At 43.1% G+C, this 15,081-nt stretch overlaps 1 protein-coding gene across 1 annotated transcript in view; it reads right to left on the minus strand.

Annotated features, from left to right (window-relative positions):
- The window catches only part of LOC114052374 (extracellular serine/threonine protein kinase FAM20C-like), a 146,946-nt gene extending 132,610 nt beyond the window's left edge, over nt 1–14,336 (minus strand). Inside the window, exons 1-2 of the mRNA XM_027874947.1 lie at nt 12,541–14,336; nt 10,087–10,265 (exon numbers count right to left, since the gene is read on the minus strand). Of these exons, the coding sequence (XP_027730748.1) occupies nt 10,087–10,265; nt 12,541–13,163 (802 nt within the window). The 5' untranslated portion in view covers nt 13,164–14,336. The remainder of the gene's footprint in view (nt 1–10,086; nt 10,266–12,540) is intronic.
- Between the last annotated feature and the right edge of the window lie 745 nt (nt 14,337–15,081).

The raw sequence follows: 15,081 nt of genomic DNA on the forward strand, positions 1-15,081 counted from the left end.
TGATGGTAGGTATTCCTCCTCCCCTCCTCCCTCGATAGAATAAATGAATGACTGAATTTTCCTATGTAAGGCTTTCTATGTTATTTAACTAAAAAAAACACAAGCATATGAAACATTTAAAAACACTCCAGTATATTTGAGAGATAGAAATAAGGGAAAAGTAACACTTGTTCATGCATAGGCATTCCTAGAGGATACAAGACCTGCTAAAATGACCATGTGCTCTGCTCCCCCACTATTTGTAGCTGGGTGAAACTTGGTTGCAATGGATGCTGAGAATATCCTTGAAAAGAGGGGGAAAAATGATTTATAGGCAACATGCAGCCTGTTGAGTATGGGTGGAAGACAGCTGAGGTTGCCCCAAGGCTATTACCTTGGTGACTTCAGAGGATTTACATGCTGATTTTATATAGTATCTACACCAGGCCTTGTGTGGGTTTTTTCCCCCTCCCTTCTGGCCTTTCTGAGTCACTGCATGAGCTCTCCGATGTGTATGCAAGAGGTGTAATGATTACCTTGGTGATCACCTCAATGTTTTTTGTTTTTTGTTTTCCATTTTGTCTTTGTATTTCCAGCACTGAACGTTGTGTTGGACACATAGTAGGTACTGAATTACCTGAAGAATTAAATTTGATTCTAGGCATGGTTCTGCATTTATTCATTTATTCAACTATGTGCCCCACACTGTTATAGGAGGCTCTGTGGGCCTTACAAAAAGTAGAATTATAAGGCTTAGTTGCGTCCTTAATGATGGACTTCACTGAGTAGTAAAAAGAACGATTTTAGGTGGGCATTCCTGGTTCTACCCCTGTCCACACGGGGCCTCTCCCACACTATCCACTCCCCTACAGGGTCAGTGCTCTATCCACTGTACCACCTAGCTGCCCCCATTCCTCACTTTATAAATGAAGAAACTGAGGCCCATGGTTAAATTACTAGTCCAAGGTCACACAGTTGCAAGTATCGTAAATGAAACATAAACCCAGGTCCTCTGACAATAGATCCAATATTCTTTCCACTGTACTTCATTCCTCTGAGAAGTTAAGAAGGCTATACAGCTACAAGGTGTTTTTATTTCACAAGATAGATGGGATGTGGGAGAAACTCTAGGGGGAGGAGTGAAGATGGATATTATCAGCCTAGAAACTAGAGGTACTATCTAGGTGTTAATATTAAAAGTCCTAGCTGGTGATGAGAACAAAGGAAGGCTTGGGATAGTGATGGCCTAGGGTTTTATTTACTCCTTAGAGGGATTCCTGTTGCAAGAGGCCCTGCCCAAACGCCTACTTCTATCTTTTTAGGTGGGTTGGGGGAGTTTCAAACAGGTTTCCCCTATTTTTCTGATGTTAAGAATAGGCTGCAGCCAGTGTGTTGAAGGCCACGGTGTGTTACCTAGGTTATGACAGTGATCTAGGTATTCTGAGAGGTAAAGCCACTCTGGCCTGGATGTGTCATGATGGGAATCCATGTGAAAGAAATAAGAGGCAGTGGATGACTGCATCTTTCCTCCATCCATCCCTCATTGCTGTAGGAGGTTTGGACAGACATCTGGAGGCCTGGCTTGGGGGAGGTTGCATATGAATGTCATCCCTACCTCCAACCAACTTCCAGGTCTAGAACAGGCTTCAATTCGGTTAGAATTAGCAAACATTTATTAAGTGCTTATGATATACCAAGACCAGGCTGCCAGGCAAAAACAAACAAACAAACAAGAAATTGAGGACTCAGGAAATGAAATGGTAGAGAACCCAAATTCCTCTGAAAACAAATCCAATATTCTTTCTATTATACCTTGTTGTAGTTCACTCTCAGAGTGGGAATGTTGTCTTCTCCCCACTATCTCTCACTCTTCATATCCAATCCGTTGCCAAGGCCTGTGGATTTCACATTTTTGATATCTCTCAAATATGCCTCCTGCTCTCCTCTGATACTGCCAACCCCTCTGGTGTAGGCCTTCATCAATCACCCCATGCTTAAATTACTCTAATAGCCTACTGGTGGGTCTGCCGGCCTCAAGTCTGTCCCCACTTCAATCCATCCTCCATTCAGCCTCTGAAATGATTTTCCTAAAACATATGTCTGATCATATTGCGTCTCTACTCAATAAACATCATGGGTCCTCATTACTTCTAGGGGCAAATACAAAATGCTCTGTTTGACATTCAAAGTCCTTCATAATCTAGACCCCTCCTGCCTTTCCAATCTTTTTTACACCTTACTCCCCAACATGTACTCTTCAACCCTGTAACACTGGCCTTCTGGATGTTCCATGAACAAGACATTCATCTCTTTGCTCCAGGAGTCTACTCTGGCTGTCCTCCATGCCTGGAATGCTTTCCCTCATCATCTCTGCCTATGGACCTCCTTGGCTTCCTTTAAGTCCCAACTAAAACCTCATCTTCTACAAAAAGCCTTTCCCTATCCCTCCTAATTCTAGTGCCTTCCCTCTTCTAATTACTTCTTATTTATCCTGTATCTAGGGTTGTTTGTACATATTTACATATTGTCTCCCCCACTAGATTGTGAGCTCCTTGAGGGCAGGGACTATCTTTTGTCTCTTCTTGTATCCTAGTACACAGTGCTTAATAAGGGTTTACTGACTAATAAACACTGCAAATTTTTAGTAGATAAGTTTGAGACACCAAAAGGTTAAGTGAATTGCCAAGATATTAAGTATCAGAGGCAGGATTTTGAAACCAGGTTTTCTAGAATCCACGCTTAGCACTCTACAGGGGCCATCACAAGTCATCGTGACCTATATCTCACCACTGGGCCCAGATGACACCAGAGGAGAAAGTGAGGCTAGTGACTTGGCACAGCATACCCTCACCTAAATCCAATTCACTTGCAAGTCACAGCATCACCTCCCTGATGTCCTGTTCCTCTTCGAGAATGAAGGACAAACAACATCTTGACTTACTGTTCCTTTTGTGGTTCAGTCATATCAGTTATGTTGGATTCTTTGTGACCCGATTTGAGGTTTTCTTGGCAAACATACTATAGTGGTTTGCAATTTCCTTCTCCAGCTCATTTTACAGATGAGGAAACTGTGGCAAACAATTAAGTGACTTGCCTAGGGTCACACAGCTAGTATGCATCTGAGGTTAGATTTGAACTCAGGTCTTCCTGACTCTAGGCCTGGAGCTCTATCCACTGTGCCATCTAGCTGCCCAGGATGTATGTATTCCTAGGTTAAATATAATGACATCATTGCATCCTTAGCTGGTAGGGACCATAGAAGCTGTCTATCTAGTACAGCACCCTAATTTTACAGATGAGGAAATTAAGATACATGGAAGTTGAATGACTTGCCCAAGGTAACACATATAGAGTCAGAATTGGTATTGAAACTCAGGTTATGGAATCACAGGAATATAGACCTGGACCTGGAGATTCCTCAGAGGCCAGCTGTGGAAACCAGGGCCAGGAGAGGTTAAAGGGCTTATCCAAGGTAATATGTGGCAAAGAAGGAATTTGAACCCAGGTCTTCTAATAGACTTTTTCCAATACACCAAGCCATCTTCAGGGCTTTTTCCAGCATAATGTCTCCCTAGGCAATCTGAAGGGTGAGAGATGTTGAAGAGAGATTCTTGAATAAGGGGAAAGGCTAGAATGGGTGACCTTTAAGAACCCCTCCAGCTCTAATTCTAATGGGTGTATAGCCCTCTGGTCAGGTGAAAGCCCAGACAAAGCTGAAAGAAGCACATAGCTGAGATTACAACAGGTCTTATAGGGTGAGATAAAGAGTCAGGAAAAGCACCTCAGCTTAGTAACTTCAGCAATTAACTCTGAAGACAGGACAGCCGGGAGCACAGAATGTGGGTAGCAAAGTAGTCACCTCCACCCCCGGGGGCGGCCACAACTGAAGGTCCCTTTTGTTCCCTCCTGGCTTGCAAGTCACTTAGCCTCCTGATTCAAGATGGATTTATTCTTTTCCTTTTTAGTAAATCAATTACAGTCTAGGATTTCTAGCCTGTTGAGTTATTATTTTAATTCAGGCACATTCTTGAAACCGTGCTTTGTCAGGGGGCCGGATGGCGCATTTGTAAAAATGTGTATTTAGACCTCAGAGCCGGCCAAAATACTTATATGCCATAATGATTTTTAACAGTAATGTGGAGTACACAGCAGTTAATTGTGCCATTTATTCTCTCTATCCATAATTGTATATGATAGCAATTTAATTATTGCCGGCACAAACTAAAACATCACATGCATGATTTCAAACTGAATAGAGAGTTAGATAATATCCCCAGCCCCTTTAAAGAGGAAAACAGAACCTGGTTACTAAGCAGCTGGGACTCTGGCTATAAATATACCTCTATTGGTAATAACCATCTATACTTTATGCACCACAGAATTTCATGAATTTGGTTAAATAGCTCTGAATAGGCTGAATTCAATTGAATAATCTCAAAGAAAAAGATTTAAAGAAGCTCAGATGAATCTTTTAACCAACATTAATATTTACTAGCTGACATTCAATATTAAACTGAGTAACTATCAGACAAAAGCTACAAAGTGACCTCACCAGGGGTTCAGGGGAGTGGATGTCACAGCCTGAGCTGTAGAGTAGGAGTCAAGAGATCTGGGTTCTAAGCCCAACTCTGCCAGCTGGGTGACCTTGGGCAATCCAGTAAAATGTAATAGAGCATCTACTTGCTAGGTGGCACAGTGGACAGAGCCCGGGTCCTGGATTTAGGAAGACACATCTTTATGAGTTCAAATATGGCCTCATTTACTAGTTGGGTCACCCTGGGCAAATCACTTAACCCTGTTTGCCTCAGTTTCCTCATGTGCAAAATGATCTAGAGAAGAAAATGACAAAACACTCCAAGAAACTCCAGTGTCTTGGCCAAGAAAACCCCAAATAGGATCATGGAGAGTCAAGCACAACTGAACAGACTTACTATGTGCAAGGCACTATGATAGGGTAGGGTGGTATAGTGGAAAAGGGTTCAAGATTTAATGTCAGAAGATCTGAATTTAAATCCTGGCACTGCCATTTACTACTTGTGTGACTTTAGGCAAACCACTTAATTTCTCTGGGCCTCAGTTTCCATATATGTAAAATAAGAGGGTTGAACCACATGGTTCCTTCTAGCTTTAAACCTATGATTCTACAAAAGGTGAGGGACTAGACCTGTGATTTCACTGGCATAGGGAATTACTGGGTGAGGAAACTACCTTTACCAATTCAAATTGTTCATTTACTTCAGTTGGGTCCAACTCTTCATGACCCCATTTGGGGTTTTCTTGGCCAAGACACTGGAGTGGTTTGCCATTTCCTTCTCCAGCTCATTTTACAGATGAGGAAACTGAGGCCAAAAGGGTGAAGTGACTTGCCCAGGGTCATATAGGTAGTGAGTGTCAGAGGTAGGATTTGAACTCAAGGATCTTTCCATTGTACCATATTGCTCCTTGATGATCAACCATAGGTTATGTGGAAAATCACCAAGAACCCCTGCAAATGGCACTGAGTAGTACACTGCCCAGTCACTCCCATTTTATTTGATAAATGCGAAAATTAATCAGAGGACCCATGATGGGTCTTCATCCCTCCATAGAAGTTGATGCAGAGTGACATGTCACTCTGGGTCTTAGTCTTGGCTGTTCCACTAACTAACCATACAGCCTGGGCCAAGTTCCTTAAATACTCCGGACCTGTTTCCTCATCAGGGGTTAGGATTAAATGACCTCTAAGTATTCTTCCAGCTCTATCATTCTAGGAAATGAAATAATTTTTTAAAAATCTTAAGAACCAAACCCTTGTTATAACATGATGCTTCTTCAGAGTGTCAGACTTGGAAGGGCCCTCAGAAGTCATCTAGCCAAACCCTTCCTTGAGAAAGATTCCCTTCTACGATATCTCCATATAACTATCATGTAGCTTCTGTGTGAAGACCTTCACTAAAGGGAAAGTCATGACCTCCTTAGGTAGTCTACTCCACTTTTTGCTGTTGCTGAGTCACTTCAGTTGTGCCTTACTTTTCATGACCCCATTTAGGGTTTTCTTGGCATGGGTACTGGAATGGTTTGCCATTTCCTTTTCCAAATCATTTTACAGATGAGGAAACTGAGGTAAACAGGGATAAGTGACTTGTCTAGGGTCACACAGCTACTAAATATCTGAGGCCAGATTTGAACTCAAGTCTTCCTGACTCCTGGCCTGGTTCTCTATCCACTGTGCCACTTAGCTATCCCTATTACACTTTGGGATAGTCTTAATTGTTAGCAATTTTTCTCTTGCAGAAAGCCCAAATCTATCTTTCTGCAACCTCTATTCACTGTGCCTAGTTTTGCCATCTGGGGCCAAGTAGAAAAAAATAAAGTCCCTCTTCCACATGCTAGTCCTTTAAATATTTGAAGACAGCCCTCCCCTTTAACAACCACATTCCTTTTTTCTGTCCTTGAATGGCACGGTCTGTGGCCCTTAACCATCCCGGTTTTCTATAAGATTCCAGCATGTCAATGTCCTTCCTAAAATGTGGCTCCCACTGAAAACAGCACTCCAAATATGGAGGGCAAAGACCAGGGCAAAGCACAATGGGATTTTATATAAGCTTCTGAAATTTGGATATTACGCTCCTATTAATGCCACCTAATACTGCATTAGCTTTTTTTGGCTACATCATCATATTGTTGACTCGTATGGAGCCTACAGTCCATGAAAACACCCTATTATGTCTGCTTTTCTGAAAAAACTATAACTCAACACCCCCAAACAAGAAGAAGGGAATAGGTACCATATAACTAACAGAAGGGCTACCATGCCTTTTGGGCCTCTAGGAGGATGAGTCCTGTCAGGGTTGGAGGACAGGCCCATAAATATGTGATATTCAATAACATTTATCATGCATTGCACTGGTTATCACTGTAATGACTCTGAATACTGAAGCTGTGCTCCTCAGTGCACTGGCTTTCTTTGAACATTAGCTGACCCACAGTCCTTATCTGAGTGAAGACAGCACAGGGACGACCACGTTGGGAAAGCTGAACACCATGAAGAGAGAGAGAGCTTTCTACTTTGTATCAAAGCTACAGAAGGGTCAAGAATATTAAGTATTACATTCCCAACTTCCAAGATTTCACTTAGGTAACATCAGTCAGGCCAAATATTTCATTTAAAAAAGAGAACTATCTCTCTGTGTCCCAAAAAGAGTGCTAACATCTTCTTGTCATAAAAGGAGCCCAAGTTCCCTGAGGCTGAGGTCCAAATTCCTGTATGCTCCCTACTGGCTTCCTGACCTTAGGCAAGTCACTTCTCTGGGCCTCAGTTTTCTTTTCCAGTGATCTCTAATATCTTCTCCAGTTCTAACATTCTACATATGTCTTTTGCATCACCCACTGTACCAAACAGAGCTCTGGGCATATAACAGATGTTAAATTCATAAGTCTTTAAGAATGAAAGAATGAATTTTTAAAAAGCAGTAAGTGCCAAGCACTGTGCTAAGTGCTGAGTGATGAAAGTGACCAGGAAATAAGAGAACCAGAAAAAAGCTTTTATTTTGCCATTGACTTTTCCTCTTCTCTAGGTCTTGTGCAAGGTACTCCTTTTCAGGATGACCCCCAAGTCTAAGTTATTAATAATGACCTTAATAGTAACACATTAGGTCTCTATCAATTGTTACTATAACAATAAAGTGAAAGTTATAGGCACAATTCAAAGTACTTCCTATTTTTTCTAGGGGATGGAAAGGGAACAAACATTTATTAAGCACCTACTATGTGCCAGGTACTGTGCTAAGCGCTTCATGAAAATTATCTCATTTGATCCTCACAACAACTCTGGGAAATAAACACTGTTATTATTATTATCCCCATTTTACAGTTGAGGAAACTGAGACAGAAAAAGATTCAGTGACTTGTCCACAGTCACATGTGTAACACACAAGAAAATATCTGAAGCTGAATTTGAACTCAGGTCTTCCTGAATCTGGGTCCAGCACTCTATTCACTGCGTCACCTAGCAAAACACTTTTTATAGCTATGACCTCATTTTGATCCTCACAACCTACTTTTGAAAAAAGGCAGTCCAACAATTCTTCTTCCTCTTTGATAGATGAGGAAACAAAAGTCCAGGGGGTTGACATGATTTTCCCAGGATCACATCAGTAATTAGTGCCAGGGCTGGGACTAGAACCAAGATCTAGAACCCAATTCAGTGACTGTTCCACTATAGGAATGAATCTTCATTGAGGGTAGGCCACAGGACTTTTATTTTCCCCAGTTTTTGAAGTCTTCCTACTACTCCACCCTATACTTGTCATGTGGTTAGCATTAACATAGGGTTAATTAACTATAGCACCTATCATAATGAAATAAGCAGGCATAGTGCAGCCTAACAGACACAAACAGTAGATAGTCTCAACACTCTACCTTCTCTCAATTTCGAATGCACAGGACCAACAAGAAACAGCTTGGAAAACTGAGCCATCAGTGCCCTCAGTTCCCAGTGGCAATGCCACAAGGTACATGGTACTATTAAATTAAATCATCAAATGCAGGCTGCTCAAGTGGTGTTCAGATCTGTGGCTCAGATTTTTCAAGGGCTGTGACTGAAAGGGCCAGGAGACAAGGGAGGATGGTTGGAAAGAAGGAGGAGAGAAGCCAAAGCTTGAATTGCTGATGGGCCTGGTGACAGGTTGCTAGAGTGCACAGACCAATTCTTCAAGGTCAGCATGTGAAGGCTAGGGATGAGCACTCAATTCATTCTTTTTCTTTTACTGACACATAATTAACTCAAATTTTGGAGGAAGCTGTCTTTCCTTCTCTCTTAGTTACAAACTGAGCATCTGGCATTCACAGTAAAAAAAAAAAAAAACAAAAAACAAAACAAAAAAAAAACTTTAGTCTATATGTACTCCTGCAAATATGATTCCAGGCTATTCTTTTTCCTCTGGTAATTCTGAATTACAAGGTTCTGGAAAGGGCTGGACATTAGTGCCTTCAATTCACAACTGTAAAGAAAGAGTATACATGTATGTATGTATGAATGAATGTATGTAAGGATCTCTATCCATCTTTCTACCACCTATAATGTTGTAGGAATTCTTATTGCATATATCTACATTCTTATTCGGCCAAGCAGCACGTGCAAGATAAACATTTATTGAGCACCTACTATAAGTCAGGCACTGTGTCAGGTCCAGCGTATATTATAGTCCACAGCACCAGGTCCACAGGTTATCCTGATTCTGTCTTTCAGAGACATTCAGCTCATCCACCCTTGAAATCAATGTCTTTGGAAATAATAGCCCACATACTGGCAAATAAACCCCTACAAACCCAACCCTTACACTGAAGAAGCTGCTGCTGGCCTAGTTCCCCAAGCCAGTAACTTGGTCCTATTTGCCAGATGACAAAATACTTGAAGGTGATTCTTTAAAACTACTTCTGGCATACCAAAATGGCCAAATTCTGTAGGTGCCTTTGCACCCCCCCAAAAAAAGTACTGTCTAAATTGATCTATGAAAATAAAGTCCTGTTCTTCCCTCAGTTCAATAACCTGACTTGAAGATGGTTTGAAGTCATCAGAAATTCTCATTCCAGCTATCTGCTTCTGCCTTCCCAGAGCATCATAAAGCATCTGGTATGGTATGTACTCTATTAGAGAGTCAGCAACAGAACTATGTATTAGATTGTGACATTTGGTGCCTAACATTGAGAAAAGCAGGTTTGAGGGAAACCCTGACATGCATTCATCTCTGAATCTTTGGGAAAGGTCATGATTCTTGCTTTGGAAGAACTCCTTTCTCAGTATTTCCCCTAGGGAACAAATATGAAATTCAAACCATTTCACTATGTTTTCTCTTTCTCCCCTTTTTGGCAAGATCGCATTGCAGCAAAAGAGTAAAAGCCCATTTAGAGCTAAGTGCATCCAAGGCATTCCCTTCAGAAAGCCTCTTAGACTCCCAACCCAAAAGGAGTGCCAACTTTAATAGCCCCTGGAAGCAATGCTTTAGTAATGAATGACTGACTACATACCACTCACTTAAAGGAGATGTCAGCAGATAGCAGCAGAGACATCCCAGCTCAAAGGCAGGGTTAAACAACCAAAGAGAACCAAGTTAAATGAACACCTACCAACGCTGGTGATCTTTTGGGAGACCAGATCTTGCAGCAATGCTCCAATCGCAGGGTTGTGTTTGGAATATAACTCATATCGATTAATGCCAATGTGAAATTTTAGCCAGTTGGGATAGGTGTCAACAGCTGTTTCCCCGGTGGGTAAAAATTCTTCATCTTCATTACCTTCATTATGCCTACCAAAAAAGGGGGAATGGGAATAGGAAAAAAAAAAAACATTTACTTGTAGGTTGTTCTGAATTAATAACTAATAAAGGACAAAGAAATGTCTATTTTTCACATAAACATAAAGAAAACATTTTTTGTCCTATCTTTGGTATAAGTTGAAAAAAAAACCAAACCTCAAGTTAAAATAAATAAATTTCCTGCACATTGTTGCAATGAATCTCTACTGAATGTACTATAGTTGTGATTTTCAGGTTAAGGTGTCTATACGTGCATTTGTCAGTGTGTATGTGTCTTAACATCCAGTAATATCTTTAAAGACCATAATCTTTATTTACTCTCTGGAGACTCTGTAGAATGGCTGTAACTTAAGCAAAACAGATACCAAAATGTCAAAGCCATCCAGAGCCTCTCTTTTGTATGAGGGATATGTCCTGAAAATTGCCTGACAATTATAATGTCAAATTAAGATATTATACTGTAGATTGTTCCTGGGGAGCAAAGGAAACACAATTTCCTTTGACTGCCTTCTAAATGTAAATCACAAACATGTCCCAGGTCTACAGGAAATCTGCCTTTTGCTTTCAGCTATTGTTCTAACAAGGAGGTGTATGAATTATGCTAAGTGCTAAATTGAATTTAATTATATAAACCTCGGGAGCAATAGCTAAAAGGAATAAGAGGGGCAGGCTGGTATCAGACCTTCCACCCACTTGCTCTGTCATCAAATCCCTCTTCTAGAGGTCAGTGGTACATATGGTCACTGTGGCTAGCCCTCTGACTGCAGCATGAAGCTGAGTCAAGGGAGGAAAATGGAACTTTCCTAAGTGGCTGTTAACTTGGGGCCAAAAAGGTCACCCCTTCCAGATGATGTTCTGTTCTGCAAACCAAAACCCAAAATGGAAAAGGGAAGGGGATGGAAGACAGAAATCAGAGAGGCTGCTCTCTTGCTGTCTTGTCTCCTACTTATTGTATGTACCAAGCAGTGACAGAGACCTGAACAATGTCCCCGAGTGGGAGAGAGGGTGCTATTGTATTATCGACAAGTCTCTGACTCTCTTCCCTCTCCACCACCTTCAAATTTCAAGCTTTCCCTTTTAAAAATCAATAGGGAAGGCAGAGTACCGAGCATATTAAATGCTGGGGGGTTGGGGGAGAGGAAGGAGTTGGTAGGGGTAGGGACTGGATAAGCACCTCATGGGCTGAAGGGCAGGAGGTAGAAAAAACAACCTATGTTTCAAGAGAGAAGGGATATTGTCAAAAGTCATCGTCTTGAAGTTTTCTTACCATCTGTTCACTGAGAAGGCTATTATATAAAATACCGGTTGACAGTTACTTTCTCCGGCCTTGGAGGGAGTTAATATTTCACTACTCTGGATTACAACATCTGTGTGTTTATTTTGATCTGGGAAGTTGGGAAGAAGGGAGGGAGGGCTTAGACCAGGCCATTTTTAAAAGGTGGTCCACTCTAAGAGAAAGATCTCTGGAAACCCTGATGGTCACCTGGGAGTCACATAAAGCCTTCTCTATCTCTCAGCTCAAATGGGTTCAAAGGGCAATTGTCAGTCTTCCAACAAAGAATCACTTCTGATAGTCTCATTTGCTTTCCTTATACACTAGACAAGTTTATTTTATTCTCAATGACTGGTTTTTAAAAGATTCATTAGGAGCATCTGAGTCCCACCAGGAAGTCATTCTCAGGGCAGAAAAAGGTTTCAACCTCATTTAAAGCATAAACCACAAATGCTTTCTAAGTGAGATGTGGTAAATAGGGGCTATTTGTTTATTTATTTATTTTTTAGATAAGTAAGAACTGTATTTAGGGAAGATCTTCCACATAGCTCTCACTTTCTCCAAACCTAAAAAAAAAAAACATTTTGGACTTAAGACACCAGGGTATCTCTGACCCTGACTGGGTAGAATTACTGAGATAATTTTCATTTCAGGTCTTGATGGCTTTGACCAGGGTGAATTGAACACCTTTTGGTAATGTCTGCAACTCTGGATAATCATTTGGTAGAATTCAGTCCTTCTCACCCTTACCCCACCCCCATCCTTCAACCCCTTTAGGACTTCAAATGAAAAAACCTAATTGTACTAGCAATGTTTGGCAAAACTTGAGAGTGAATTTTGGGAAGCATCCTCCCCTTCCTGCCCCTCTTCCCCCGTGCCTCTCCACCGTCCCTCCAAAGATATCACCCCTCTCTTCAAAGCCTAAGGGTTCCCTGGTGCTCTCTCCAGCCGTGGCCACAGAGACATTGCCCCTTCCTTTTCCACTCGACTCACCATTCCTGATTTTCAGCCGCTTTGGGGTTAAATCGGATATCACTCTCCACGTTGAACAAGACATCGTCTTCTGTGAGAGGCGGAATGGCGATGTTGTAGAGAGGGTGTTGGAACAGGGCGACCAGCTTAGAGCCGTCCTTCCCCAGCGGCACTTTGCTCGCCCTACTCCCATCTTGAATGAGGTGTTTGTGGGGGAGACCTCGCTGCACGCCGGCTCCGCCACCGCCTGGCTCCAGCCTCTTAAACGCCGCCGCCGCTGCCTCGGACCTGTCCGCGGCTGCAGCTGTCCCGGCCCCGGCGCCGGTCCCTGTTCCAGTCCCGGGGAGCTTCTCCAGCGAGTGGGAGGTGAGGTTGGAGCTCGGGTCGCTGCTGAAGTCTTGCAGGATCCGCAGGGTGTGTTTGTTAGGCCAGCCCGAATCAGCTCCGCTCTTAGTCCTCTGCTTCCCCCAGCCTTGCGCCTCCTCGCTCGGGGGGTGAGAGCAGGAGCAGCCGGGGTCCCCATCGCTCCTAGCCGCGCGCTTCTCCAACTTTGGTAACAGATCGATCACGATGTGCATGGTGCAGGCAATCAAAAACACCATGAGGATGAGCACCCGGAATTTGCGGACCAAGATCATTTTCATGGCCAAGGAGACTTAAAGAGACTGGGGGTTGCCACGAGGAGGAGACTAATAAATTAAGAGTTTTAAATAGCTAAAAGTGTGTATGGAGGGGTTGGGGGAGGAGGTGTTGGTAATGGTGGGTGGGAGAGGCTTTTTCACAGAAAAAGCTCCTTTTAAAAAAATAAATCTATTCTACTCATGGACAAATCAAACAATTAAAGTCAATAAAGTTATCTTCATAAGACAGTTAAAAAATAAATACACTTAGAAGTCAGGAGTTTTCACTACCTCCCTTTTTTGTTTTTAGAAAAAAAACTGCCAAAAAAATCACAAAAGCGTGCCATCTAGAAACTATTCTTTTATTATTATTATCATTACTCTGCTTAATACATGAATCTCAGGGAGGTCCCCCCCCCCCCAAAGGAGGATGGAGAGATGGAGGACGACTAAAGGGAGGGGAAAAAAAAGGATGGGGGGATTAAAAATAAAAAACACGCACAAACACTCATGCAGCACCCTGTGAAGAATTCAGGAGAGGAAAAAAGAATCATCCATAGTGCTTAGAAAAGACGCGTCTTCCCATCCTCTGGAAAGGGACCCGCGATGCAGCAGGAGCAGCAACGGGACGCGCTCTCGTCCGCAGCCGGGTTACAAACATTGGCTTGCAAATGCTGCGCTTATAAGATTTCCAAATCCTTCCATCCACCACCGCTACCTCCAGCGCCCCGGGGAAGCCAGAGTCCCGGCTCGTTGGGCTCGAACCCGCGGCGCTGAAGCTCGATATCCAGGCACTTGGACGGTTCGGCGTTGACACGGCCACCAACGCGAAAAGGAGAGCTGGCACAAAGGACGCACGGAGCTGGGGAGGGAGGGGGGGAACGCTGGGAAGGGAGGGGAGGCGACGCTCCCAGGAATCGGTAGCTGCTTTGCCGAGGGGTGGGGAGGGGAAAAGGGTGGGGAGGGGGGGGAGATGATGTCTCTCCTTGGATCTCGGCTACGACTTACATTTCTGCCCTGAGAGAAGAAGGGGGTGGGGAGTAGGGGAAAGGCAAGAGAGGAAGAGAAAGCAAACCTCTGAGAGGAGAGAAAAGAGAGCTTTGGGCAGGTGCAGTGTGAATACCCCCTTTCAGCAACACCGCATGCTGGAGACTGGTTGGGCTAGTACTGCTGCAGCTCGACTTCTTGGTGGGTGTGTTAAATATTATGTGCAAGCCATGAATCCAGCCTCCCAGACGTCATAGTTAAGAGATTGGCTAAAAAAACGCTACAGTGATAGTAACAGGAAAGCCTCCACCAAGAAAGCAAAGCTCTCTCTTTCCCTTTTTTTTCGCTGCTCCTTCTCCCCCTCCTCCCGCCCTGGCCTCACCCCTCAATTCCTTTGCAGCTCCGAGCAGGGCAAGGAGAGGGCGCCTGTTTCTCAAAGGTTTGCAAAAAGAGAAAGAGAGAAAAGGAACCACATGCTAATAGCATTGCAAAGTATTACACCAGTCTGACTGCCTAGACTGGGGAAACATGAATTCTGCTATGTCATTGTCTGGGCAAGAGACAGCTTTTCCTTTTTTTGGAGGGAGTGGGGGGTGGGGGGAGTGTTTATTTCTTGTTTTCACACACACCCCCAGTCTTCCTTCTTCTTTTTCTAGCATCTCGTAAACCGACAACAAAATATAATAATAATAATAATAATATTATTATTAATAATAATGCAGAGCCCCACCAAGAAGCAGCGGGTGCCGGGCATGAGGATTTAGGATGGACTCGGGCTGCACGCGCGGATTCCAGATCAGTAGATAACGCCCCAGTGAAAAATGAGATCAGGCAAACTGACCCTATTTTCGGTCAGCTGGGAGCAGGGTGGGGGAGGCAGATTGAGAAGGAGATGAGAGATGAAAAAACGATGTGTGTGTGTGTGTGTGTGTGTGTGTGTGTGTGTGTGTGTGTG

This window comes from Vombatus ursinus, unplaced genomic scaffold (assembly GCF_900497805.2).
Source record: "Vombatus ursinus unplaced genomic scaffold, bare-nosed wombat genome assembly UNPS02014807.1, whole genome shotgun sequence".
In the NCBI taxonomy this organism is placed as follows: Eukaryota; Metazoa; Chordata; class Mammalia; order Diprotodontia; family Vombatidae; genus Vombatus; species Vombatus ursinus.